General features: G+C 67.8%; 2 protein-coding genes across 6 annotated transcripts; both read left to right on the top strand.

The window, feature by feature from the left end:
• The first annotated feature begins 23 nt into the window (after positions 1–23).
• TM9SF1 (transmembrane 9 superfamily member 1) lies at positions 24–6,170 on the top strand. 4 transcript variants are annotated; one of them, XM_039499413.1, is made up of 5 exons: positions 24–122; positions 1,969–2,314; positions 2,620–3,427; positions 3,870–4,143; positions 4,531–6,170. In XM_039499413.1, exons 2-5 carry the CDS (start codon positions 2,003–2,005, stop codon positions 4,922–4,924), a joined length of 1,788 nt encoding a protein of 595 aa, XP_039355347.1. In that variant the 5' UTR covers positions 24–122; positions 1,969–2,002; the 3' UTR covers positions 4,925–6,170. The 4 variants fall into 4 exon arrangements, with proteins under 4 accessions (XP_039355347.1, XP_039355343.1, XP_039355346.1 ...); XM_039499409.1 differs by lacking the exon at positions 24–122 and adding an exon at positions 863–1,014; XM_039499412.1 differs by lacking the exon at positions 24–122 and adding an exon at positions 1,133–1,231.
• Positions 6,171–6,968: 798 nt separating this feature from the next.
• Positions 6,969–25,546, top strand: IPO4 (importin 4). Of its 2 annotated transcripts, XM_039499194.1 has the most exons (31): positions 6,969–7,193; positions 7,291–7,377; positions 7,886–7,965; positions 8,059–8,100; positions 8,406–8,535; positions 8,802–8,981; positions 10,594–10,659; positions 10,763–10,864; positions 11,076–11,159; positions 11,273–11,425; positions 11,535–11,588; positions 12,139–12,248; positions 12,519–12,627; positions 12,885–13,014; positions 13,537–13,650; positions 14,010–14,126; positions 14,814–14,937; positions 15,016–15,127; positions 17,739–17,860; positions 18,050–18,127; positions 18,206–18,263; positions 18,459–18,564; positions 20,482–20,675; positions 20,841–20,894; positions 21,403–21,528; positions 22,148–22,356; positions 22,455–22,587; positions 23,221–23,325; positions 23,606–23,675; positions 23,821–23,952; positions 24,026–25,546. In XM_039499194.1, exons 1-30 carry the CDS (start codon positions 7,125–7,127, stop codon positions 23,949–23,951), a joined length of 3,249 nt encoding a protein of 1,082 aa, XP_039355128.1. In that variant the 5' UTR covers positions 6,969–7,124; the 3' UTR covers position 23,952; positions 24,026–25,546. The 2 variants fall into 2 exon arrangements, 1 of the variants encoding a protein (XP_039355128.1); XR_005587936.1 differs by lacking the exons at positions 22,148–22,356; positions 24,026–25,546 and having other exon boundaries at positions 23,821–23,888.
• The last annotated feature ends 26 nt before the right edge of the window (positions 25,547–25,572 follow it).

Genomic DNA, 25,572 nt, shown 5'->3' with positions numbered 1-25,572 from the left:
CTGGGGGACGGTGGAGCATTCGGGGACTTATTTGGGGGACCACAAAAAAGCCCACATTTGTGGGGAGCCACTGAGGCAGTGGAGGGACACTAAGGAGTTTGGAGGGGTCTTAAGTTGAGGAGGTAATGGGGCATCTGTAGGGCTCATAAAGGGGGTCTCCATTTGGGGAAGCACTGAGAAAAGGGGGTTCCTTATATGGGGGCCACTGTTGTATTTGTGTCTCTTACTTTGGAGGGCAGTGAGGTTTGGGGGCCGTTTGGGGGTCTCAATATGGGGGGCGATGGGGCTCAACTTTGGGGAAATTGGGGGTCCTTATATGGGGGACACTGTGGTATTTGGGGCTTTGAATTTGGGGGGCACTGGGGTTTTGGGGTCTCTTAATTTGGGGACATGGGAATCAACTTGAGGGAAACTCAGAAATTGGGTTGTTTTGGGGGCCCTTGGGATTTTGGGGGTTCAATTTGGGGGTCACTGAGAAATTGGGGGTCCTTATATGGTATTTGGGGCTTTGAATTTGGGGGGCACTGGGGTTTGGGGGTCTCTTAATTTGGGGAAATGGAAATCAACTTGAGGGAAACTCAGGAAATGGGTTGTTTTGGGGGCGCTTGGGATTTTGGGGGTTCAATTTGGGGGCCACTGAGAAATTGGGGGTTATATTGGGGCCAATGTGGAATTTCGGGCTCTTAATTTGTGGGATAATGGGGTGTGTAGGGGACCGTTATATGGGAGAGACCAGCTGCCCCCTCCCCATTTGCTGCCCTGCACCCCCTAACATTGACCCTCCTGGAAACAGCTGCCTGGCCCTTTAAGAGCCTGCTCGCCGGCGGGGCCGGGCCCTCTCAGGCGCCGGATGCATGTCACGCTGTGGGCACGAAGCCCGCCGGGGGCGCTGAGGGCGGAAGTAGGGGACGGACGTGGCTCGGGCTGTCTTGGCGATCGCCTGAAGGACCCCGGCGCGTTTTGGTCCCTGGCTCCGCCCAGGGAGGGATCCCGGCGGTGGGGGCTTCGCGCCCTGTTAGTGCGAGTCTGGGGGAGGCGGCCTGGGGGGGCCGGGCGGCGGCGGGGAGCGGAGCGGGGGGACCCGAGGATCAGGCGCCGGGTAGGATGCTCCGGAGCCGCGAGGCCCCCAGGCTGGGTGCAGTTGTCTGGCTGTTTGCCTGCTGCTAGGGCTACCCGCTGCCGGCGCGGGGCCACGGGACCCTCCAGGCGGCAGGCGCGGTCAGCGGGGCGGGTCAGTGGGGGGGGCGCGAGGACCCCGGCGGGGGTCAGTGGGGGGAGGGGGCGCGAGGACCCCGGGCTGAGGGGGGGTGAGTCAGCAGGGAGGGGGCGCGAGGACCCTGGCCCCTGTGTGCCGGGTGGGTTGTTTTCAGGATATTTTCCATGTGTAGCATGCGTGCCTCAGTTTCCCCGAGGTGCTGCTCGAAGAACGAGGGGGCGGGGCAGGCATCTGTGTAGAAGGCTCCAGAGATCCAAGGAAACTGAGGCACGTGCTGTCTGAACACAAAATAGTCTGAACCCCCCACTTCATCCCGCCCTCGGGGCTCTCAGGAGCTCCGGCCCCTCGAGTGTGGGCACCACAGGGGCGTTCGGGTTGATGGGCCCCCCCGAGCTGGCACCGTGGGCGCGTTGTCAGTCTCTGGTGCCCCTGGGATGAGACAGGTCAGAGGAGCGAATCCCCAGGCCTTCGTCTAGGCTCGTTCGCCAGGGGTGTCTTACACGCCAATTTCGGGTCCGGCTTGTGGGCATCCTGAGTATATCAGGCCTGGCACCAGGGTGGGCGTGTGGGGCAGGGGTCTCAGGAGCACGGGCTGGCGTGATCCAGGGATACCCAATGGTTAAAGCACCGCAGGGCGTGGCTGGGGGGCTCTGGCATTGGGTGCTGACCATCCCTGGTGGGTGAGAACCCAGGCATCCTGAGGACCTGGCTTCACTTCCTCTCTTCCCTTGTCTCCTGCCTTCCTTCTCCAGACCCCGTCCCATCTCCCCCTTCCCTGCCCACCCCATGGCACCCCACCAGCCCTGGCTGCTGCTCCTCCTGCTGGCCTGGCCACCCCCGGGCTCCTCCGAGACCCACTATCAGCCTGGGGACCCCGTTGTGCTCTACGTCAACAAGGTGGGACCCTACCACAACCCTCAGGAGACCTACCACTACTACCAGCTGCCCGTGTGTTCTCCGGAAAAGATCCGTCACAAGAGCCTGAGCCTCGGGGAGGTCCTGGACGGGGACCGCATGGCCGAGTCCATGTATCAGATCCGCTTCCGAGAGAGCGTCGAGAAGACGGTCCTGTGCGTGAAGACGCTCACGCTGGATCAGGTAGACTGGGCCCGGACGCCTGGGTCCCATCCCTGGATCAAGCAGGGCGAGCGTGGGTCGATGGGTTTAGAGCAGGAGCTAGCTTCAGTCCCAGGAACAGGGCCTGGGAGCTCAGATCAGGAGCCAGGACTCCTGGGTTCTGTCCCTGGCTCTGGAAGGGGAGTGGGGTCTAGTCGCTAGAGCCTGGGAGCCAGGTCTCCTGGGTTCTGTCCGCAGCTCTGGGAGGGGAGTGGGGTCTAGTGGGAAAGACCAGGAGGGGCTGGGCGCCAGGACTCCTGGGTCCTACCCCGTCTGTCTCCCGGCAGGTGGAGCGCCTGCGGCAGGCCATTGAGGAGCTGTACTACTTTGAGTTCGTGGTGGACGACATCCCGCTGCGAGGGTTCGTGGGGTACATGGAGGAGAGCGGCTTTCTGCCCCACAGCCACAAGATCGGGCTGTGGACCCACCTGGACTTCCACCTGGAGTGGAATGGCGACCGCATCATCTACGCCAATGTCAGCGTGCGGGACGTCAAGCCGCACAGCCTGGATGACGTCCATGGGCCTGGGCCCCTCTCCCTGACCTACACCTACAGTGTCCGCTGGTCTGAGACGGCCTCGGAGCGGCGGGGGGAGCGGCGGGGCCGGGGGGATGATGGGGGCTTCTTCCCCCGCACCCTGGAGATCCACTGGCTCTCCATCATCAACTCCATGGTGCTGGTCTTTCTTCTGGTGGGCTTCGTGGTGGTCATCCTCATGCGGGTGCTGAAGAACGACCTGGCCCGGTACAACCTGGACGAAGAAGCTTCCTCCTCCTCCGGGGACGACTTCGACCAGGGCGACAACGGCTGGAAGATCATCCACACCGATGTCTTCCGCTTCCCGCCCTGCCGCAGCCTCCTCTGCGCCGTCCTGGGCGTGGGCAGCCAGTTCCTGGCACTAGGCACCGGCATCATCGCCATGGCCCTGCTGGGCATGTTCAACGTCCACCGGCACGGCGCCATCAACTCCGCCGCCATCCTGCTCTACGCCCTGACCTGCTGCATCTCCGGCTACGTCTCCAGCAACTTCTACCGGCAGGTCGGGGGCGAGCGCTGGGTCTGGAACATCGTGTTGACCACCAGCCTCTTCTCCGGTGAGGCCCTGGAGCCCCCCATCTCTGCCCAGGTTCCCCCGGGGGTCCTCTTGCCCAGGGTAGGTGGGTTGGGTGCACCGAGTGGGTCTGTGTGGTCCCCTCTGTTTCTTCAAAGTGCCTTTGGCCCCTCACCCCTAGGGCAAAATGTGTAGAGTCTCTATGGCCTGCTAGGGGTGATAGGTTGCGCCTCTCTGGTCCCTCTAGGGAGGTCTCTATGATTCCGGTGGGAAGCAGAGAGAGTCTCTCTGGTCCCCCTTTGGAAGCCCCTTGGTCCCCTGGAGGAGGTGGTCTGGGTCCCTCTGGTACCCCTTGGGGAGGCTCTATGGTCCTTTGGGGAAGATGGTCTGGGTCTCTCTGGTCTCCCTTGGGGAGGCTCTATGGTCCCTTGGGGAAGATGGTCTGGGTCTTTTTGGTCCCTCTGATCTGCCCCCTATCCTCCCAGCCCCCTTCTTCGTGACGTGGAGCGTGGTGAACTCGGTGCACTGGGCCAATGGCTCGACGCAGGCCCTGCCGGCCACCACCATCCTGCTGCTGCTGACGGTCTGGCTGCTGGTGGGCTTCCCCCTCACCGTTATCGGGGGCATCTTCGGCAAGAACCGGGCCGGCCCCTTCGACGCACCCTGCCGCACCAAGAACATCGCCCGCGAGATCCCACCACAGCCCTGGTACAAGGCCACGCTGGTGCACATGACCATCGGGGGCTTCCTGCCCTTCAGGTGAGCCCCACCCCCTCGCTTTCTGTGTGCCTGCTACCTCACTTCCTGCCCATCCAGTGAGCACCCCCTCCACTTCCTGTCTGCCATGCTGTCCATAGGAGGCGCCACTGATTCCTGTCTCACCTCACCCTGCCACTACCAGCCTCATGGGTTGGCACTTTCGTTTTCCTGCTTCCTCTTACCTAGACAGTCATGTCACTTTCTCCCGAGGATGCCACATCCTGTCTTGCCCTTTCCACTTCCTGTTTTTTGGGCACATGATGACATCACCTCCTTGGCATGAGCCAATCACATCCCTTCACCTCTCCGGCCAGCCTATTTGAGCCCCCAAACAGTGGGATCCCACCTCTGCCCCCTAACTGACCCTGTCTCTCTTTTATCCTCCAGTGCCATCTCTGTGGAGCTCTACTACATCTTTGCCACAGTGTGGGGCCGGGAGCAGTACACCCTCTACGGCATCCTCTTCTTCGTCTTCGCCATCTTGCTGAGCGTAGGCGCCTGCATCTCCATCGCCCTCACCTACTTCCAGCTCTCGGGCGAGGACTACCGCTGGTGGTGGCGCTCAGTGCTCAGCGCCGGCTCCACCGGCGTCTTCATCTTCCTCTACTCCGTCTTCTACTACTCGCGCCGCTCCAACATGTCGGGTGCGGTGCAGACCGTGGAGTTCTTCGGCTACTCCCTTCTCACCGGCTACGTCTTCTTCCTCATGTTGGGCACCGTCTCCTTCTTCGCCTCGCTCAAGTTTATCCGCTACATCTACGTCAACCTCAAGATGGACTGAGGGACCCTCTCCAGTTGGCCATGGTGGCTGGCCAACTGGTGGGCACGGTTAAATATGACTTCCCTTAAAGATCTCTCTCATTGGCTGGGGCTTCTGTGGAGTTCCCTTCCCATTGGCCACGATGCTTGGCCAGCTGGTGGATAAAGATGGCGCTCTTAAAGATCTCTTCTCTCATTGGCTGTAATGTCTGGCCAGTCAGCAGCTATGGATCCTCCAAAGAGCTCCCCTTCCATTGGCTGGGACTGTTAAAGAGCTCCCCTCCCATTGACCAGGATGTTCAGCCAATTGGCCGGCATGGCAAAAGATGGCAACCCTAAAAAGCACCCCTCCCATTGACTGGGACCATTAAGGATCTTACCCTCCTATTGGCTGAAATGTCTGGCCAGTCACAGGGCACCATTAAAGTTTGCCCCACCTCCCTCATTGCCCTTCATTGGGTAGGATGATCAGCTAACTGACCAGTTCACTGCCAGTGGGTGGGCCGGGATGGGGGACCAGCTACTCCACTCCTATTGGTCAGGATAACTGGCCAATCAGGTGATGGGAATGGACTGACTGGCCAAGGGCGGGGCCAGTCCGACAGATCAAGACTCACCCCTTGAGGGGGGAGGGGGCAAGGTGTCCAGTTCCCTGGATCCCCGTGAGATTCCCTCAGGGGGTAAAGCTTGGAAGTGGATCCCTCCCAAAGGGGGAGGCACAGGCAGATCCCATGTGGGGCTGCAAGTAGATCCCCATGTGAGATCCCTGCATGTGGTTAGGGCAGATTGTGGATCCCTGGCAGATCTGCTGGATCCATGTGGGGTTGAGAGTGGATCCATTGTGGAAGCGAATCCCCTGCAGTCAGCTGGCTCCCCTCTTGGGGATGGGCCCCTACAGATAGCTGGATCCCCCGGTAGGATGCTAGCAGAGGGAGGCCAAATTCCTTGTGGGGCTGGGAGCACATCCTATGATGAGATCCCTGGTGGGGAGGAGTAGATCCACTATGGGCAATTGGCTGGATCCCTGGAGGCTTCCCCAGATCAACTGGATCCCACATGGGGCTGGAAGTAGATCCCTCCCATGGCAAGCAGGATTGCCTAGTAAGATCTCCTCTTGGTGGCACAGATCACAGGGAGGTCAGGATCTAGTGGAGAGCGGATCCCATGTAGGGCTGGCAAAGTGTCCCAGAGACCTCAGCGGGGAGGGGCTATACCCCGCAACCCCCCACCCCCATTGCTGGCTGCGTGCAGACATCTGTAGTGCTATTGATATATATAGGGGGTTTGCGGGTCGCGGGGGGGGGCTGGGGCGATTGATTATTTTATTTTTATTTGATTTGGTTGGTTCTGATGATTTCTTTTTACAGATTTCGGAATAAACTTTGTTAATAAAAATTAGTGTGGAGGTGTCTATAGAACCCAGGAGTCCTGGGTCCCGCCTCCCCTCCCAGAGCCGAGGATAGAACACAGGGGTCTGGATGCTGCTCCCCTCCCCGGGCCAGGGAGAGAACCCAGAAGTCCCAGCTCCCTGACCCTACTCCTCTCCCAGAACCAGGGAGAGAACCCAGGAGTCCTGGCTCCTGCCCCCCCTGCTTTAACCCACTAGACCCCACTCCCCTCCCAGAGCTGGGGAGAGAACCCAGGAGTCCTGGCTCCTGCCCCCCCTGCTCTAACCCACTAGACCCCACTGCTCTCCCAGAACCAGGGAGAGAACCCAGGAGTCCTGGCTTCTGCCCCCCCTGCTTTGACCCACTAGACCCCACTCCCCTCCCAGAGCTGGGGAGAGAACCCAGGAGTCCTGGCTCCTGCCCCCCCTGCTCTAACCCACTAGACCCCACTGCTCTCCCAGAACCAGGGAGAGAACCCAGGAGTCCCAGCTCCCTGACCCTACTCCTCTCTGAGAACCCAGGAGTCCTGGCTCCTGCCCCCCCCCCTTTGACCCACTAGACCCCACTCCCCTCCCAGAGCTGGGGAGAAAACCCAGGAGTCCTGGCCCCCAGCTGTGCGGCGCCGAAGGGGTTAACCCCCGGCTTTTCTCCGGGGCTGCGCTGAGTCTTCCTGGGCCACGGAGGGGCGGGGCCTGGGGCCGCTCTGTCTCCCGGAAGCCGGGACTCGTCTGCTCCTCTCTGCTCCCCCCACGTGCTGCTGTGCGGGACTCGCTGGCTGCTGAGCCGCCGCCCCCCCCCGGCCTGAGCCCCCATTGCGGCCCCCCCCGTCCCGCGATGGAGCCCGGCGGGCTGGGCCGGGTCCTGTCCGACCTGCTGCAGCCAGACAACGCCCTGATCCAGCAGGTGGGGGGAGAACCCAGGAGTCCGGGGGGGGCGGGGCTGCGGGGGTATTGGGAAAGGGGAGCTGGGGCCCCCTGACAATCTCTGCTCCCCACCCCAGGCCACGGCCCAGCTGCGTGAGGCCTTCAGACACCCCGAGGTGCTGCCCCAGCTCTGCCAGCTGCTGGCAGGGGCCCCGGACCCCCAGGTGAGTGACCCCCTTCCCCTAGGGGATCCCCATCCCCTGTCTGACCCCCTCCCCCTTGCCATCCCCTGTCTGACACCCCCCCGCTCTCTGCCCCCCAGCTCTGCCAGCTGCTGGCAGGGGCCCTGGACCCCCAGGTGAGTGACCCCCTTCCCCTAGGGGATCCCCATCCCCTGTCTGACCCCCTCCCCCTGTAGGAGAGCCCCCCTCCCCCTTGCCATCCCCTGTCTGACCCCCCCCCCGCTCTCGGCCCCCCAGCTCTGCCAGCTGCTGGCAGGGGCCCCGGACCCCCAGGTGAGTGACCCCTTTCCCCTAGGGGATCCCCATCCCCTCGTCTGACCCCCCCCGCTCTCTGCCCCCCAGCTCTGCCAGCTGCTGGCAGGGGCCCCGGACCCCCAGGTGAGTGACCCCGGTCCCCTAGGGGATCCCCATCCTCGTCTGACCCCTCCCCTGTAGGGGAGCCCTCCCCTTGCCATCCCCTGTCTGACCTCCCCCGCTCTCTGCCCCCCAGATCCGGCAGCTGGCAGCTGTGCTCCTGCGCCGGCGTCTCACCAAGCACTGGCGGAAGCTGAACCCCGAGGAGCAGGACAGGTGGGTGCTGGGGTGCGAGGGGTCCCCCCTCCCTGTCTGATGGGGCTGGGGTTCACTGTGCCTGACCCCCCCGCTTCTCCCTCTCTCTCTCAGGCTGAAGAGCTTGGTTCTGGGAGCCCTGCAGCAGGAAGCCGAGTGAGTTTTGGAGGGCAATTCCCCCTCCCGCTGCCCCACAGTCCCCTCTGCAGCCCCCTTCCTCTCCAGCAGGAAATGAAGGATTTGGGGAGGCCTCTCCTGCCCCCCCCCCCGGTCCCTGCAGCCCCGGGACCCCTGTCCCCATCCCCCCTAGCTCCCACTGCCCTGTGTCTCCATCCCTGCAACCCCCAGAGCCCCTTGACCCCCCATTCCCCTTGCAATTCCCAACAGTGTGGGTGTCCCCCAAACCCCTCCTGGGTCCCTCCTCTATCCAACGTGCCCCCCACCCATGTCTTCCCCCCCAGGCACCAGGTCTCGGTGGCCCTGGCCCAGCTGGCCGCGCTGCTCCTGAGGCACCAGGGTTTGGAGCGCTGGCCCCAGCTCCTGCAGCTCATCCAGCAGGGGGTGCGCGGCCCCGACCCCCACCACCGCCAGGTACGGGGGGCTCTGGGGCTCGGGCAGGGCCAGGCTGTCGCTCAAACCCCGAACCCCGGTCGATGGAGCTGCTGGTTCTGGGGGTCTGGTTGGGGGGCTCCGATCTGGGGGAGGCCAGCTGGGGGTTGAGGGTGAAGGGGGGGGCATCAGGGGACAGTGATTGCAGGGGTGGTGGGTGGGGTTAGGTGGGGGGCTGTGATTTGGGGAGTGGGTAGGTGGGGGGCTCTGACCCACAGGGTCTCCCTCTTCACATCTCCCCCCTGCAGATCTCGCTGCTGGTGCTGAGCTCGGCGCTGGAGTCGGACCCCGAGGCCTTCGCCCCCCACTACAGCGCCCTGCTGCGTCTCTTCCACAGCGCCCTGGGCCAGCGCGGCCAGCCAGGGGCGCTGTACTACAGCCTGCGGGGGCTGGCGGCCATGGCTGCTGGGCTGGGCTCCGACCACCTGGTGAGCCCCGGCCCGCTGAGCCCCCCACCTTCCCCGTGCGCCCCTGAGCCCCGGCCTGGCCCTACCGTCCCCCTGAGCCCCCACATCTCCCTGAGCCCCTGCCTGGCCCCACCGGCCCGCTGAGCCCCCCACCTTCCCCGTGCGCCCCTGAGCCCCGGCCTGGCCCCACCGTCCCCCTGAGCCCCCCACATCTCCCTGAGCCCCTGCCTGGCCCCACCATCCCCTGAGCCCCCACCTTCCCGTGCGCCCCTGAGCCCGGCCTGGCCCCACCGTCCCCTGAGCCCCCACATCTCCCTGAGCCCCTGCCTGGCCCCACCATCCCCTGAGCCCCCACCTTCCCCACATCTCCATGAGCCCGGCCTGGCCCCACCGTCCCCTGAGCCCCCACATCTCCCTGAGCCCCTGCCTGGCCCCACCATCCCCTGAGCCCCCACCTTCCCACATCTCCCTTAGCCCCGGCCTGGCCCCACCATCCCCTGAGCCCCCACCTTCCCGTGCGCCCCTGAGCCCCGGCCTGGCTCCACCATCCCCTGAGCCCCCACCTTCCCCCGTGCACCCTGAGCCCCTGCCTGGCCCCACCATACCCCTGAGCCCCCACCTTCCCTGTGCGCCCTGAGCCCCTGCCTGGCCCCACCATCCCCTGAGCCCGCACCTTCCCGTGCACCCTGAGCCCTGCCTGGCCCCACCATCCCCTGAGCCCCCACCTTCCCCTGCACCCTGAGCCCTGGCCTGGCCCCACCATCCCCTCAGCCCCCACCTTCCCCGTGCACCCTGAGCCCCGGCCTGGCCCCACCATCCCCTGAGCCCCCACCTTCCCCGTGCACCCCTGAGCCCCTGCCTGGCCCCACCATCCCCTGAGCCCCCACCTTCCCCACATCTCCCTGAGCCCCGGCCTGGCCCCACCGTCCCCTGAGCCCCCACCTTCCCCGTGCACCCCTGAGCCCCTGCCTGGCCCCACCATCCCCTGAGCCCCCACCTTCCCCACATCTCCTGAGCCCCTGCCTGGCCCCACCATCCCCTGAGCCCCCACCTTCCCCGTTCACCCCTGAGCCCCTGCCTGGCCCCACCATCCCCTGAGCCCGCACCTTCCCGTGCACCCCTGAGCCCCGGCCCCACCATCCCCTGAGCCCCCACCTTCCCCACATCTCCCTGAGCCCGGCCTGGCCCCACCATCCTCTGAGCCCCCACCTTCCCCATGCACCCCTGAGCCCTGGCCTGGCCCCACCATCCCCTGAGCCCCCACCTTCCCCATGCACCCCTGAGCCCGGCCTGGCCCTACCATCCCCTGAGCCCCCACCTTCCCCACGCACCCCAGAGCCCCGTCCCGTCCCCCGAGCTCCCTGCTTGCCCCTGCCTTCCCCACGCGCCCCAGAGCCCCTCACCAACTCCACAGACCCCAGAATTCACCATTCCTCCTGAGCCCCTCACCAGAGCCCCCGGACCTCCTATCTGTCCCCCACCGTGCCCTGTTCCCCGGAACCCACCGATCCCCCAACCCCGATACCCCCTTCCCTCTATCCCCTGACTTGCCCAGCCATTCCCTCCAGGAGATGGGGGGGATCCCTGTGTCTCGGGGGTTCCCCCTCATCCTGTCTCTGTCTCCACCCCCCAGAATCTCACGCGCTCCCTGGTCCCGAAGATTATCTCGGCCGTCAGGCAGCTGATTCCTGTTAACGAGGTGAGGGGGGGGGTTATTGGGGGGCACTGGCATGGGGGAGGGGCTGGGAGGGTTATATGGCATGTCGAGGCCCCCTGACCAGAGTGTGTCCGCCCCCCCCCAGGTGCACGCCAGCGAAGCCATGGAGGTTTTTGACGAGCTGATGGAGAGTGAGGTCTCAGTCATTGTCCAGCATCTCTCTGACGTCGTCGGCTTCTGCCTGGAGGTGAGCCGGGGATCCCAGGCGTCTGGGCGGCCGTGAGCCCCCACCCCCTCCGCAGGGGGACCCAGGCATCCGGGCAACTCCCTGAACGCACACGCAGCTTCACAGGGTTACAGAGATCCCTTCTGGGGAACCCAGGCAATTCCATGAGCCCCATTCCCCCAGCGGGGAACCCAGGTGTCCGGGCACTGCCAACGGTTGCTCCTCTCCCCAGGTGGCGTCGAACCGGGCGCTGGGGGACGCACTGCGGGTGAAGGCGCTTTCCGCCCTCAGCTTCCTCATCAAACTGCGGGGCAAGGTAGGTGGGCTCGGGGGGGTGAGGATCGGGGTTCGGGGGGGCCGGCTTGGAGGAACAAGGGGGGGCCGGCTGGCGTGGGGGCGGGTTCGGGGCTCAGGTTCTACCCCCCGCAGGCTGTGCTGAAGCAGCGGCTGCTGCCCCCCGTGCTGGACGCCCTGTTCCCCATCCTGAGCGCGGAGCCCCCCCCGGGACAGCTGGACGCCGAGGACCAGGAGGGCGAGGACGAGGGGGATGAGGCCCAGACCCCCAAACATGTGGCTGCCCAGGTAAGCCCCCCGCACTGGGGGTGGGCTGAGGAGCCCGGGGAGAGGGTGCCCCTGGCTGGAATGGGGGGGGGGAATCCAGAGCCGTTATCACCCCCATTTCTCCCCCCAGGTGATCGACATGCTGGCCCTGCACCTGCCCCCTGAGAAACTCTTTCCCCAGCTGGTGAGTGCCTGGGGGGCGGGACTGTAGCTGGGGGCGAGGCCTGTGGCTGGCTGGAGGGCAGGGGTGGGGTCTGGCTGGGGGCAGGCTCTGTGGCTGGTTGTGGGGTGGGCCAGTGACATGGCAGGAGTGGGACCAGCTGGGGGTAGGGCTGGGGCAGGCTGGCTGGGGCCATAGGGTGGGGCTGGCTGGGGGCAGGGCCATGGGGGGGCCTGTGGCTGGCTGGAGGGGTGGGACAGGGCAGGGGGCGTGGCCATTGGAGTGGGGCGGGGCCTGTGGCTGCCTGGAGGGGTGGGACAGGGCAGGGGGCATGGCCATTAGACTGGGGCAGGGCCTGTGGCTGGCTGGAGGGATAGGGCAGGGGGCGTGGCCATTGGACTGGGGCGGGGCCTGTGGCTGGCTGGAGGGGAGGGACAGGGCAGGGGGCGGGGCCATTGGACTGGGGCGGGGCCTGTGGCTGGCTGGAGGTGTGGGCGGGGCCATTGGAGTGGGGCGGGGCTTGTGGCTGGCTCTGGGGGCAGGTAACAACCCAATCTCTTCTGGCCCCCCCCAGATGCCGCACCTGGAGCCGGCGCTGCGGAGCCCCCAGCCCTACGAGCGCAAGGCCGGGCTCATGGTGGTGGCGGTGCTGGCCGAGGGCTGCGGCGATCACATCCGCACCAGGTGGGCGGTTCCCCGGGGGAGCTGTGGGGGGGCACGCTGTGGGGTGCTGACTTCATGTGGGGGGTGAATCCTGCTGGGGGGGCCATTTCTGCTCTGGGGGCCGCTGGACTCAGCAGCAGGGGGCTGGGTACACAGCGTTGTCCTGTCCCCCAGGGGAATCGCCACCGGTGGCGTTATGGGGCATAGGACACATGCTTGGCAGAGCCCATTGCGATCGGGGGAGGGAGGCTTGTTTTCGGGGGCCCTTTACTGGCCCCTTCTGCCCTCCAGGCACCTACAGGCCCTGCTGGGGGTGATTTGCCGGTCGCTGGCCGACGAGAGCCTGGTGGTGCGGAGCGCAGCCCTCTTCGCCCTGGGGCAGTTCTCGGAGAACCTGCAGGTCAGGGGGGCTGGGGGTGGGAGCGGGGGGGTCAAGGGATGGTGGGACGGGGCCGGGGCAGGGAGGGGAGATTGGGGGGCTAGGACTGGGGTAAGGAAGCGGCACCAGGGGGTTACAGGGAAATCGGGAGGGGGGCTGGGGTAAGGAGGCACGACTGGAGGGTCACGGGGCGATTGGGGGGCAGGGTGGATGGAAGGGGGGCTGGCGTAAGCGGTGATGGGGGGGCTCTGACGGACTCTCCCCCACCCACCCCCCAGCCCGACATCACGGCCTATGCAGGGGAGGTGCTGCCGCTGCTGCTGTCCTACCTTGAGGGGGTGGAGCTGGCGCGGGGGGGGCACCTGGCCAAGGCCTACTACGCCCTGGAGAACTTCGTGGAGAGTCTCGGTGAGGACCCTGGCGTCCGGGACAGCTCCCCGCCCCCGTCCTGGCTGGGGGACCCTGGCGTCCGGGACAGCTCCCCGCCCCCGTCCTGGCTGGGGGACCCTGGCGTCCGGGACAGCTCCCCGCCCCCGTCCTGGCTGGGGACCCTGGCGTCCGGGACAGCTCCCCGCCCCCGTCCTGGCTGGGGGACCCTGGCGTCCGGGACAGCTCCCCGCCCCCGTCCTGGCTGGGGGACCCTGGCGTCCGGGACAGCTCCCCGCCCCCGTCCTGGCTGGGGGACCCTGGCGTCCGGGACAGCTCCCCGCCCCCGTCCTGGCTGGGGGACCCTGGCGTCCAGGTCACCCCCTTCTTTCATCAGTTGGGGAACCCAGGGGTCCGGGTGCACCACCCCATTCCCCTACCTGCCTGCTGGAGAACCCAGGCATCCGGGACACCCCAGTGCCCTGACCCCCGGCTGAGGAGCCCCCCCCCCTCCCCTCCCCGAACCCAGGCGTCCGGGCAGGGCTGTAACCTCCCGTCGCACAGGAGCTGGGATCGAGCCGTTCCTGCCGGTGCTGATGGAGCAGACGCTGGGGACCCTGCGCGGCCCGGGGGGGCCCCGCCCCAAGGAACTGGCCATCAGCGCCCTGGGGGCCATCGGTGAGTGACCCCCCCGAACCGCCCCCCACGGTCCCCTGGGGCCACCGGTGAGTGACACCCCCGCCGAACCGCCCCCCCCCCCACGGTCCCCATGGGGCCACCGGTGAGTGACCCCCCCCGAACCGTCCCCCACGGTCCCCTGGGGCCACCGGTGAGTGATACCCCCCCCCGAACCGTCCCCATGGTCTCCTGGGGTCATGGGTGAGTTACGCCCCTCAGCTCCCCACACACTCTCTTAGGGGCCAATGGCGAGTGGCTCCCCTTGGACCCCACCTCCATCCCCAGCCCCCTGCACTCAGCAGCTCCCCGAGGTCGGGTCCGTGGGTCCATCTGACTCCGTGTCCGTCCGTCCGTCGCAGCCTCGGCCGCCCAGCGCGCCATGGGGCCCTACCTGCCCCACGTCCTGGAGCAGCTTCGTCGCTTCCTGCCCCCCGCCGCCCCCCAGGAGCAGCGCCCCCTGCAGTGCCAGGCCGTGGGTGAGTGACCCCCTCCGCCCCTCCCCGATCCCTGCCCCCGCCACCCCAGGAGCAGCGCCCCTGCAGTGCCAGGCAGTGGGAGAGTGACCCCCGCCCCTCCCGATCCCTGCCCCGCCGCCCCAGGAGCAGCGCCCCCGGCAGTGCCAGGCCGTGGGTGAGTGACCCCGCCCCTCCCGATCCTGCCCCCGCCGCCCCAGGAGCAGCGCCCTGCAGTGCCAGGCCGTGGGTGAGTGACCCCCTCCCGCCTCCCCGATCCCTGCCCCCCGCCGCCCCCTGCAGTGCCAGGCTGTGGGTGAGTGAACCTCCCGCCCCTCCCCGCGGGTGAGTGACCCCCGCCCTCCCGATCCCTGCCCCCGCCGCCCCAGGAGCAGCGACCCTGCAGTGCCAGGCCGTGGGTGAGTGACCCCCTCCGCCCCGATCCCTGCCCCCGCCGCCCCAGGAGCAGCGCCCCTGCAGTGCCAGGCCGTGGGTGAGTGACCCCGAGCCCACCCTCCCCTGATCCCTGCCCCGCCGCCCCAGGAGCAGCGCCCCTGCAGTGCCAGGGCGTGGGTGGGTGAGTGACCCCGCCCTCCCGATCCCTGCCCCTGCCGCCCCCCAGGAACAGCGCCCCCTGCAGTGCCAGGCCGTGGGTGAGTGTCCTGACCCGCCCCCCCCAGCCTCGGTGTCTGACGCTCCCCTCCCCCGCAGAGACGCTGGGGGTGCTGGTGCGGGCGCTGGGGCGAGAGGCTCTGGGCCCCCTGGCGGAGGAGAGCTGCCAGCTGGGGCTGGGCCTGGCCGAGGGGCAGGACGACCCCGACCTGCGGCGCTGCACGTGAGTGACCCCCCAGCCTCCCCCGGGGGGTGCCCCTCCCCCCCCGACCTGCAGCCCCTGACCCCCATCTCCCCCCAGGTACAGTCTCTTTGCCGCGCTCTCCTGTGCCATGGGGGATGAGCTGGCCCCCCACCTGCCCCGGATCACCACCCTGCTCCTGTACTCCCTGAAATCCACCGAGGGCCTCGTGGTGAGTTCCCGCCTCCTTTCCTCCGGCTGCGAGCTTCCCCCCGAACAGTGCCCCGGCCAGCCTCGGGGCTGCGAGCTTCCCCCCAAACAGTGCCCCGGCCAGCCTCGGGGCTGCGAGCTTCCCCCCAAACAGTGCCCCGGCCAGCCTCGGGGCTGCGAGCTTCCCCCCAGACAGTGCCCCGGCCAGCCTCGGGGCTGCGAGCTTCCCCCCAAACAGTGCCCCTGGCCAGCCTCGGGGCTGCGAGCTTCCCCCCAAACAGTGCCCGGCCAGCCTGGGCTGCGAGCCCCCAGACAGTGCCCGGCCAGCGTCGGGGCTGCGAGCTTCCCCCCACACAGTGCCCCGGCCAGCCTCAGGGCTGCAAGCTTCCCCCCAGACAGTGCCCCGGCCAGCCTCGGGGCTGCGAGCTTCCCCCCAGACAGTGCCCCGGCCAGCCTCGGGACTTCCCGGCCTCCTTTCCTCCGGCTGCGAGCTTCCCCCCGAACAGTGCCCTGGCCAGCGTCGGGGCTGCGAGCTTCCCCCCAGACAGTGCCCCTGGCCAGCCTCAGGACTTCCCGGCCTCCTTTCCTCCAGGCTGCGAGCTTCCCCCCAGACAGTGCCCCGGCCAGCCTCGGGGCTGCGAGCTTCCCCCCAAACAGTGCCCCGGCCAGCCTCGGGACTTCCCGGCCTCCTTTCCTCCAGGCTGCGAGCTTCCCCCCGAACAGTGCCCTGGCCAGCGTCGGGGCTGCGAGCTTCCCCCCAGACAGTGCCCCGGCCAGCCTCGGGGCTGCGAGCTTCCCCCCGAACAGTGCCCTGGCCAGCGTCGGGGCTGCGAGCTTCCTCCCAGACAGTGCCCCGGCCAGCCTCGGGGCTGCGAGCTTCCTCCCAGACAGTGCTCCGGCCAGCCTCGGGGCTGCGAGCTTCCCCCCAGACAGTGCCCCGGCCAGCCTCGGGGCTGCGAGCTTCCCCCCAGACAGGGCCCCTGGCCAGCCTTGGGACTTCCCGGCCTCCTTTCCTCCGGCTGCGAGCTTCCCCCCAGACAGTGCCCCGGCCAGCGTCGGGCTGCGAGTTTCCCCCCAAACAGTACCCCGGCCAGCCTCGGGACTTCCCGGCCTCCTTTCCTCCGGCTGCGAGCTTCCCCCCAGACTGTGCCCCGGCCAGCCTCGGGGCTGCGAGCTTCCCAAACAGTGCCCGGCCAGCCTCAGGGCTGCAAGCTTCCCCCCAAACAGTGCCCCTGGCCAGCCTCGGGACTTCCCAGCCTCCTTTCCTCCAGGCTGCGAGCTTCCCCCCAGACAGTGCCCCGGCCAGCCTCGGGGCTGCGAGCTTCCCCCCAAACAGTGCCCCGGCCAGCCTCGGGGCTGCGAGCTTCCCCCCAAACAGTGCCCCTGGCCAGCCTCGGGACTTCCCGGCCTCCTTTCCTCCAGGGCTGCGAGCTTCCCCCCAAACAGTGCCCCGCCCAGCCTCGGGGCTGCGAGCCCCCAAACAGTGCCCGGCCAGCCTCGGGACTTCCCGGCCTCCCTTCCTCCAGGGCTGCGAGCTTCCCCCCAAACAGTGCCCCGGCCAGCCTCGGGACTTCCCGGCCTCCTTTCCTCCAGGGCTGCGAGCTTCCCCCCAAACAGTGCCCCTGGCCAGCCTCGGGACTTCCCGGCCTCCTTTCCTCCAGGGCTGCGAGCTTCCCCCCAAACAGTGCCCTGGCCAGCCTCGGGACTTCCCGGCCTCCTTTCCTCCGGGGCTGCGAGCTTCCCCCCAAACAGTGCCCCGGCCTCCTTTCCTCCGGGGCTGCGAGCTTGCCCCCAAACAGTGCCCCAGCCAGCCTCGGGGCTGCGAGCTTGCCCCCAAACAGTGCCCCGGCCAGCCTCGGGGCTGCGAGCTTCCCCCCAAACAGTGCCCCGGCCAGCCTCGGGGCTGCGAGCTTGCCCCCAAACAGTGCCCCTGGCCAGCCTTGGGATTTCCCGGCCTCCTTTCCTCCAGGACTGCGAGCTTCCCCCCAAACAGTGCCCCGGCCAGCCTCGGGGCTGCGAGCTTCCCCCCAAACAGTGCCCCGGCCAGCCTCGGGACTTCCCGGCCTCCTTTCCTCCGGGGCTGCGAGCTTCCCCCCAGACAGTGCCCCGGCCAGCCTCGGGGCTGCGAGCTTCCCCCCAAACAGTGCCCCTGGCCAGCCTTGGGACTTCCCGGCCTCCTTTCCTCCGGGGCTGCGAGCTTCCCCCCGAACAGTGCCCCGGCCAGCCTCGGGGCTGCGAGCTTCCCCCCAAACAGTGCCCCGGCCAGCCTCGGGGCTGCGAGCTTCCCCCCAAACAGTTCCCCGGCCAGCCTCGGGACTTCCCGGCCTCCTTTCCTCCGGGGCTGCGAGCTTCCCCCCAAAGAGTGCCCCGGCCAGCCTCTGGGCTGGGAGCGTCTTTGTCCTCCCCCACCACGATCCCCCGGCCATGCCTTGGGCAAGGGAGTGCCCCTCCCCCCCGCCATGCCCCTGCTGGCTGGGTGGAGGAGGGGACCTTGGGGCTGCGAGCTTCCCCCCAGCGGTGCTCCCGCAAGCCGGGGCAGGGGGGGAAGGGACTCTGGCTGGGGGGCACCGGGGGGTGTTGGGGGAAGGGGAAATGCCCCCTATCGTGTGATGACCTGCCCCCGTCGCCCCCAGCCCCCCGCCGGGGACACCAGCTCCTTCCTGCTGTTTGAGGACGAGGAGGAGGAGGCCGAGGTGGAGGGGGAGGAAGATCTGGACGGGGAGGACGACGAGGAGGAGGAGGAAGAGCTGTTCGGGTATGGGGGGGGCGGAGCTGGGGGCAAAGCTGGGGAGCCCGGGCAGGGGAGGGGAGCCCTGGGTGGGGTGGAGTCTGAGGGGCTGGAGATGGGGGCCAGTGGGGCTGAGGGGGCGGGGGGCCGTTGGGAGGAGGTGGGGGCTGTAACCAGTGAAGGAGGGGCCCCCCCGTCTGACCCTGCCCCCCCCAGGCTGAGCGTGGAAAGTGCCTACGTGGACGAGAAGGAGGACGCTTGCGCCGCCCTGGGGGAGATCGCGGCAAACGCCAGGTATTGGGGGGGGTCTTGGGGAGGGGGCTGGGGGGCCGTATCTCTGGGGGCCCTAACCCGTCCGTCCGTCTGTCCCAGTGTCGCCTTCCTGCCCTACCTGGAGAGCTGCGTCCCGGAGGTCTTCCAGCTGCTGGAGGTAGCGGCGGGGGTCTGGGGATTGGGCGAGGTTGGGGAGGAGAGGATGTGGGGGCAGTGGGGGTTAGCGATAGGGGGGGGCTCAGGGTTATCCCTTTCCTTGCTGATCCGGGGCGATGCTCTGTGGGGAGCTGATGGGGTAATGGGGGGAGCAGGGAGCTGTGACCCCCCCCTCAACTTCCCCCCCTCCCTCCAGTTCCCCCACCCGGGGGTCCGGAAAGCCGCCTACGAAGCCCTGGGCCAGTTCTGCATCGCGCTGCACCGGGTCTGCGAGCGGGACCCTTCCGAGCCCCACGCCGCCGGTGAGTTGGGGGAGGGACCCCCCCCGGCGGGGCTGAGGGAGCTGCTGGGGGCAGGGGGGGAGCCTGTGGGGGCTGGGGAAGGGGGGGCACCGCTGGGGGAAGCTCGCAGCCCCGGGGCAGGGCGGGAGCTCGTGGGGTGCCAGGGGCACCGTGGGGGAAGCTCACCGCCCCAGGGCATGGCGGGAAGCACGCAGGGCCGGGCCGGGGGGCACTGCTGGGGGAAGCTCGCAGCCCCGGGGCAGGGCGGGAGCTCGCGGGGTGCCAGGGGCACCGTGGGGGAAGCTCGCAGCCCCGGGGCAGGGTGGGAAGCTCGCAGGGCTGGCGGGAGCTCGCGGGGTGCCAGGGGCACCGTGGGGGAAGCTCGCAGCCCCGGGGCAGGGCAGGAAGCTCGCAGGGCTGGCGGGAGCTCGCGGGGTGCCAGGGGCACTGCTGGGGGAAGCTCGCAGCCCCGGGGCAGGGCGGGAGCTCGCGGGGTGCCAGGGGCACCGTGGGGGAAGCTCACAGCCCCGGGGCAGGGCGGGAAGCTCGCAGGGCAGGGCCGGGGGGCACTGCTGGGGGAAGCTCGCAGCCCCGGGGCAGGGCGGGAGCTCGCGTGCCAGGGGCACCGTGGGGAAGCTCGCAGCCCCGGGCAGGGTGGGAAGCTCGCAGGGCTGGCGGAGCTCGCGGGGTGCCAGGGGCACCGGGGGGGAAGTTTGCAGCCCCGGAGCAGGGCGGGAAGTTCGCAGGGCCGGCGGGAGCTCGCGGGGTGCCAGGGGCACTGCTGGGGGAAGCTCGCAGCCCCGGGGCAGGGCGGGAGCTCGCGGGGTGCCAGGGGCACCGTGGGGGAAGCTCACAGCCCCGGGGCAGGGCGGGAAGCTCGCAGGGCTGGCGGGAGCTCGCGGGGTGCCAGGGGCACCGTGGGGGAAGCTCGCAGCCCCGGGGCAGGGTGGGAAGCTCGCAGGGCTGGCGGGAGCTCGCGGGGTGCCAGGGGCACCGTGGGGGAAGCTCGCAGCCCTGGGGCAGGGGCGGGGGCTGGTGGGAGCTCGCGGGGTGCCAGAGGCACGGCGGGGGGACGCTCGCAGCCCCGGGGCAGGGCGGGAGCTCGCGGGGTGCCAGGGGCACCGTGGGGGAAGCTCGCAGCCCCGGGGCAGGGTGGGAAGCTCACAGGGCTGGCGGGAGCTCGCGGGGTGCCAGGGGCACCGTGGGGGAAGCTCGCAGCCCCGGGGCAGGGCGGGAAGCTCACAGGGCTGGCGGGAGCTCGCGGGGTGCCAGGGGCACCGTGGGGGAAGCTCACAGCCCCGGGGCCGGGCGGGAGCTCGCGGGGTGCCAGGGGCACCGTGGGGGAAGCTCGCAGCCCCGGGGCAGGGTGGGAAGCTCGCAGGGCTGGCGGGAGCTCGCGTGCCAGGGGCACCGTGGCGGCTCGCAGCCCCGGGCAGGGTGGGAAGCTCGGAGGGCTGGCGGGAGCTCGTGGGTGCCAGGGGCACCGTGGGGGAAGCTCGCAGCCCCGGGCAGGGTGGAAGCTTCGCAGGGCTGGCGGGAGCTCGCGGGGGGCCAGGGGCCCCGGGGGGGACGCTCGCAGCCCCGGGGCAGGGTGGGAAGCTCGCAGGGCGGGCGGGAGCTCGCGGGGTGCCTGGGGCACCGGTGGTGGAAGCTCGCAGCCCCGGGGCAGGGCGGGAAGCTCGCAGGGCTGGCGGAGTGCCAGGGGCACCGTGGGAAGCTCGCAGCCCCGGGGCAGGGTGGGAAGCTCGCAGGGCTGGCGGGAGCTCGTGGGGTGCCAGGGGCACCGTGGGGGAAGCTCACAGCCCCGGGGCAGGGCGGGAAGCTCGCAGGGCAGGGCCGGGGGGCACTGCTGGGAAGCTCAGCCCGGGCAGGGCGGAGCTCGCGGGGTGCCAGGGGCACCGTGGGGAAGCTCGCAGCCCGCACTGACCCCTTCCCCAGCGCTGCAGCGGCTGCTGGGCCTGGCGCTGCCGGCCATGGCGCGGGCCGTGCACCGGGAGCGGGAGCGGCTGGTAGCCATGGCGGTGCTGGAGGCGCTGGGCGCGGTGCTCAGCGCCTGCCGGCAGGAGGCGCGGCGGAGCCCGGGGCGCCTGGCCGAGCTCTGCGGGGCCCTTCGCGCCGTGCTGGACAGGAAGGTACCGGCCAGGGGGGGTGGGGGGGGACGCGGGGCCTTTCCCCTCTGGGAGGGTGGAACGTAGAGGGCTCGGCGGGGAGGCTGGCGGGGGTAGGACACGGGGTCAGGAGAAGACCGGGTGGTTTTGGGAGGGGGTTGGGGTCCCAGTACTGAGCTCTCTCCCCAGACGGCCTGCCAGGACGATGGCTTGGATGAGGAAGATGAGGAGGATGAAGAACAGGTGAGGGGGGGCAGTTGGGGGGGTTCTGTGGGGCTGCATGGAGCCGAGGGAGGAAGAAATGGGGCTCTGGGGTTGTTGGGGGTGGGAGCTGCAGGGTGGGGGATTTGGGAGCTGAGGGTTGGAGAGGTAGTCGGGGTTGTGGGGCTGGGGGTGATGGGGATTTAGGGGCAGGGATTTGGGGTTGGGGTTCTGAGGGGCTGTGGGGGTGATGGGTTTAGGGAGGGCAGGGTTGGGGGTTCTGAGGGGCCATGGGGGCTGTGGGGGTGATGGGGGATTTAGGAGGGCAGGGGATTTGGGGTTGGGGTTCTGAGGGGCCATGGGGGGTGCAGGGTTGGGGGGTGATGGGGGATTTAGGGGGGTAGGGCAGGGGATTTGGGGATGGGGTTGGAGGGATTGTTGGGGTTTCTGGGGGGCCATGGGGGTGGAGGGCTCTGGGGGAGTTTGGGGGGCAGGGCGGGGCCTGTGGGGTGCTGGGGGGTGTAGCGGGGCTCACCCCCACTCCCCCCAGGCGGAGTACGACTCCATGCTGCTGGAGTACGCGGGGGAGGGGATCCCCGCTCTGGCCACTGCCGCAGGGGGCGACGCCTTCGCCCCGTATTTTGCCGGCTTCCTGCCCCTGCTGCTCAACAAAATGGTGAGTGTGTGTGTGCTCCCCCCGCGACCCAGGCATCCGGGCCTGTTCCTCGCCCCGCCCCCCCCCAGGGACCCAGGCATCCGGGCCGGTTTCCCTCCCCCCCCCCCAGGGACCCAGGCATCCGGGCCAGTTCCCCCTCCTCTCTCTCCCTCTCCACGGGGACCCAGGCGTCCGGGCCGGTTCCCCCCACCCATTCTCCACGGGGACCCAGGCGTCCGGGCCGGTTCCCCCCACCCCTTCTCCACGGGGACCCAGGCGTCTGGGCTGGTTCCCCCTTTGCACCCCCCCCATGGGGACTCGGGCATCAGGGCCGGTTCCCCTTTTCTGACCCCACTCCCCATGGGGACCCAGGTGTCCAGGATGGTTTCCCCCGTTGTGGCCCCCCCACCCCCAGGGACCCAGGCATCCGGGCCCGTTCCCTCTTCTCCACGGGGACCCAGGTGTCTGGGCTGGTTCCCCCTTTCTGACCCCACTCCCCATGGGGACCCAGGCCTCCGGGATAGTTCCCCCTTCTCCCATTTCCTTCCCCCGCTCCGGGTCCAGGCAGGTTTCCTCTGCTCCACTGACCCCGGGCGGCTGTGCCCCCGCTGACCCCGGGCCCCCCTCGCTCTCCCCCCAGAAGCCCAGCTGCTCGGTGGCCGAGCGCTCCTTCGCCGTGGGGACGCTGGCGGAGACGCTGGGGGGGCTGGGCCGGGCCACGGCCCCTTTTGTGCCCCGGCTCCTTCCCCCCTTCCTGGCGGCCGCCCGGGACGCCGACCCCGAAGTGCGGAGCAACGGCGTCTTTGCGCTGGGGGTGCTCGCCGAGCACGGCGGGGAGGCCCTGCTCCCGTATCCTGACCCACGGCGCAGGCACGGGGGGCATGGAGGGGGGTGGAGTGGAGGGAGGGCCCCTCCCTGCCCCCCTTTTCCTTAACCCCTCCCCCCAGACACTACCCAAAGGTCCTGGCCCTGCTGGCGGGGGGCAGCGCCCAGGAGCCGAGCGCCCGCGTCCGGGACAACGTCTGTGGGGCTGTCGCCCGCATGGTCCTGAGCCAGCCCCAGGCCCTGCCCCTCAGCCAGGTGAGGGGGCAGGAGGGGGGCGGGGAAGGGGGCGTGGAGCCTTGTCCCTCTAGGGGCGCGGGGCCTTTCCTCTCTAGGGGGCGTGGGGCCTTTCCTCTCTCGGGGGCGCTGGCTGGGGGGTGGGGCTTTGTCCCTCTAGGGGGTGCTGGCTGGCGGAGGGCAGGGCCTTGTCCCTCTAGGCGGGGCGGAGGGTGGAGCCTTGTCCCTCTAGGGGGTGCTGGCTGGTGGGGGGCGGGGCCTTTCCTCTCTAGGGGCGCTGGCTGGTGGGGCGGGCCTTGTCTCTCTAGGGGCGCTGGCTGGAGGGGTGGGGCCTTGTCTCTCTAGGGGCGCTGGCTGGTGGGGCGGCCTTGTCTCTCTAGGGGCGCTGGCTGGAGGGGGTGGGGCCTTTCCTCTCTAGGGGGCACAGGGGGTGGGGCCTTTCCTCTCTAGGGGGTGCTGGCTGGTGGGGGGCAGGGCCTTGTCTCTCTAGGGGGCACAGGGGGCGGGGCCTTTCCTCTCTAGGGGGCGCTGGCTGGAGGGGCCTTTCCTCTAGGGGCGCTGGCTGGTGGGGCGGAGCCTTTCCTCTCTAGGGGGAGCTGGCCCCAGCCGGCCGGGGGGCTAGCTGGGGGTCTGTCTAACGGGGTCTGCCCCCAGGTGTTCCCCGCCCTGCTCCGCTCCCTGCCCCTCACGGAGGATTTTGAGGAGAATAAAACCGTTTTCCGCTGCATCGGTTTCCTGTACGAGAAGGCCCCCCAGCAGGTACCGCCCCATGGGGGGCTCCTGTTCCCGTGGGTGATGGGGACTGATCTGGGGGGGGGGCCTGTTCCAGGAACAAGGAGTCTTTTGGGGGCTCTTATCTGGAGGTTTGGGAGGGTTAAATCCCTGTGACTAAGGGAGTTGGTGGGGGGAACACTGTGCAGAGAGGTGTCTCCCTTTCAAGTGGGGGGTGACTTTGGGGGTGGGGATGGGGGGGTTCTCCGGCGGGTGACAGGATGAGGGTATCGGGGTCTCACCGCTGTCCTCCCCGTCCCCCCCACAGGTGCTGCAGCAGGTGGGGGAGGTGGTGCGTGCCAGTAGCACTGTCCTGGGAACCGACCGTCTCCCGGCAGGTAAGTTGGGGGGTGTCCAAAAGGGAGGGGGCTGGGGATCCCGCCACTGAGCAAGAAGGGGTGTCTCTCCCCCTCCCCTTCCCCTGCCTTGGGGTGCGGGATCCTGAGGACGCCTCTCCTCTCTAACGCCCCCGGCTCCCCCCAGATGCCCAGGTCTCCCTTCTCTCCCTGCTGCGGCATCTCTCTGCCCGCTGCCCCACGGAGTTCCAGGCGGCTCTGCTGGCCCTGCCCCCCGACGCCGGCGCCCGGATCAGCGGGGCCCTCGGCTCAGCGTGAGGTGAGTGGGGCGGAACGAGGAGGTGGGGGGTCCTGCCGAGAACGACTCTCACCGCACCTTCTCTCCCCTCCAGGGACACGGCCCTTCCTTGGTCAAGTGACCTCGGCAAGTACAGTCAAGCCCCCTCTGCCTGTTCTCCCCCAAAATGGCCAGCTCTGGGCCCCCCAGATTGTTCTCCTCATTGGGGAGGCCCTTCAGGGCATATGATTGAACTGTCTGCCTGTATCCAACGCCATCGTGGGGAGGACTCTGTGCTCTTGTCTGCTCCGCCTGTCTTCTCACTCGCCATCACTGTGAAGAAGGGATCCGAGTACTGTTTGGTCACCAGTTGCCTGTAACTTTCACCCACTGCCCACGTGGAGGGGTAGCTCCCGTCATTCACCAGGGCTGCCTGTAGTTCGATTTCCTCCACCAAAGTAAGAGCGAATTAGAGATGTGGTATGAAAGGATTCTGCCTGTACCCATCACCGGTGGGAGGAGGACTTCAGTTACAGTGTTTGATCCTCCTTCTGCCTCTATGCAGCACTGATGTGGGAAGAAACCAAGTCACGTTGTGACCTGGTTCTGTCGGTGGTTAGCACCATCGTCGTGGTGTTGAACAGGATCCTCCCATGTATTTCACCGTGGATTTGAGGGCCAGTCTCACCTGCAATTGTTGCTGCCCTAAAGAGGGGGGTATTAGTCTCATTGTTATCCAGTTGCCTGTAGTTTTTAGATCCTGTTGCTTGCCTGTATTTATTCTCCCTCTGCTGCTGGGAGTTGCATCACTAACCGGTTCACCTGTAGTTTTTTCACCTAGCACACTCATGGGATGACCATGTTCAGCTGCTTCACTGTTGCCAAGAGGGAGGATTTTGTCTGGCTGTTCAACCACCTTGCCTGTTCTTTCACCCACCATGGCTGCAGGGAGTGTGAATCCTGTAGTTACCCCGGTTCACCTGTTGCTTTGTCACCCCCAGCCAAAAGAAGAGGGGTTTTCTTTGCTCAGTTTGCCTGTAGCTTTCAGTAACCAGCATCTCACATGGGAGTCTGTCTTGCTGTTACCCATTTCACACGTAGCTGTTACTCATCCTATGGAGTTGACTTCCAAGTGTGAACCAGTGCGCCTGTTTCATCCCTCCCCCACTGCAGGGGTGAGCCTCAGTTGCATTGTCATCTAGGCCGCCTGTATTTCTTCACCCGCAGGGTTTCAGCCTCGGCATTAATATGTTGGACTATATCTTCCAGTGGCAGGGGGAGAATTGACTCACAGGGTGAGTGGTCCGGCTGTGTCTTCACCTATCACCACGAGGGTGGTTTTGTCTCGATGCCAGTCTGCTCTGCCTGTATGTTTTCACCTTGAGAGAAGCGGTTTCCATCCTGTTTCTTAATCAGTTCACCTGTGATTTTACCTTTCACCTGCCACCGGCCGGCTGTATTTGTCTGGTTGTTCACTCGACTGACGTTCTACCCCTGCCAGAGCAGCCACCATTCTTAGTGCTGGTGGTGTCTGAGCAATACCCCCCGTTCCTGTATTTAACACCTCTTTGACGGTTGGTTTTTTTGGATGAGAGAAAATCTATATTCTATACCTTGGAATAAAATAACGTTTGCCTGAGACAGCAGGACTCTTGGGGATGG

The sequence above is a fragment of the Mauremys reevesii genome, linkage group 13 (genome assembly GCF_016161935.1).
Source record: "Mauremys reevesii isolate NIE-2019 linkage group 13, ASM1616193v1, whole genome shotgun sequence".
Classification (NCBI taxonomy): Eukaryota; Metazoa; Chordata; order Testudines; family Geoemydidae; genus Mauremys; species Mauremys reevesii.
Note: the sequence above shows the minus strand (reverse complement) of the source record. Positions and strands in the feature narration are given on the sequence as shown.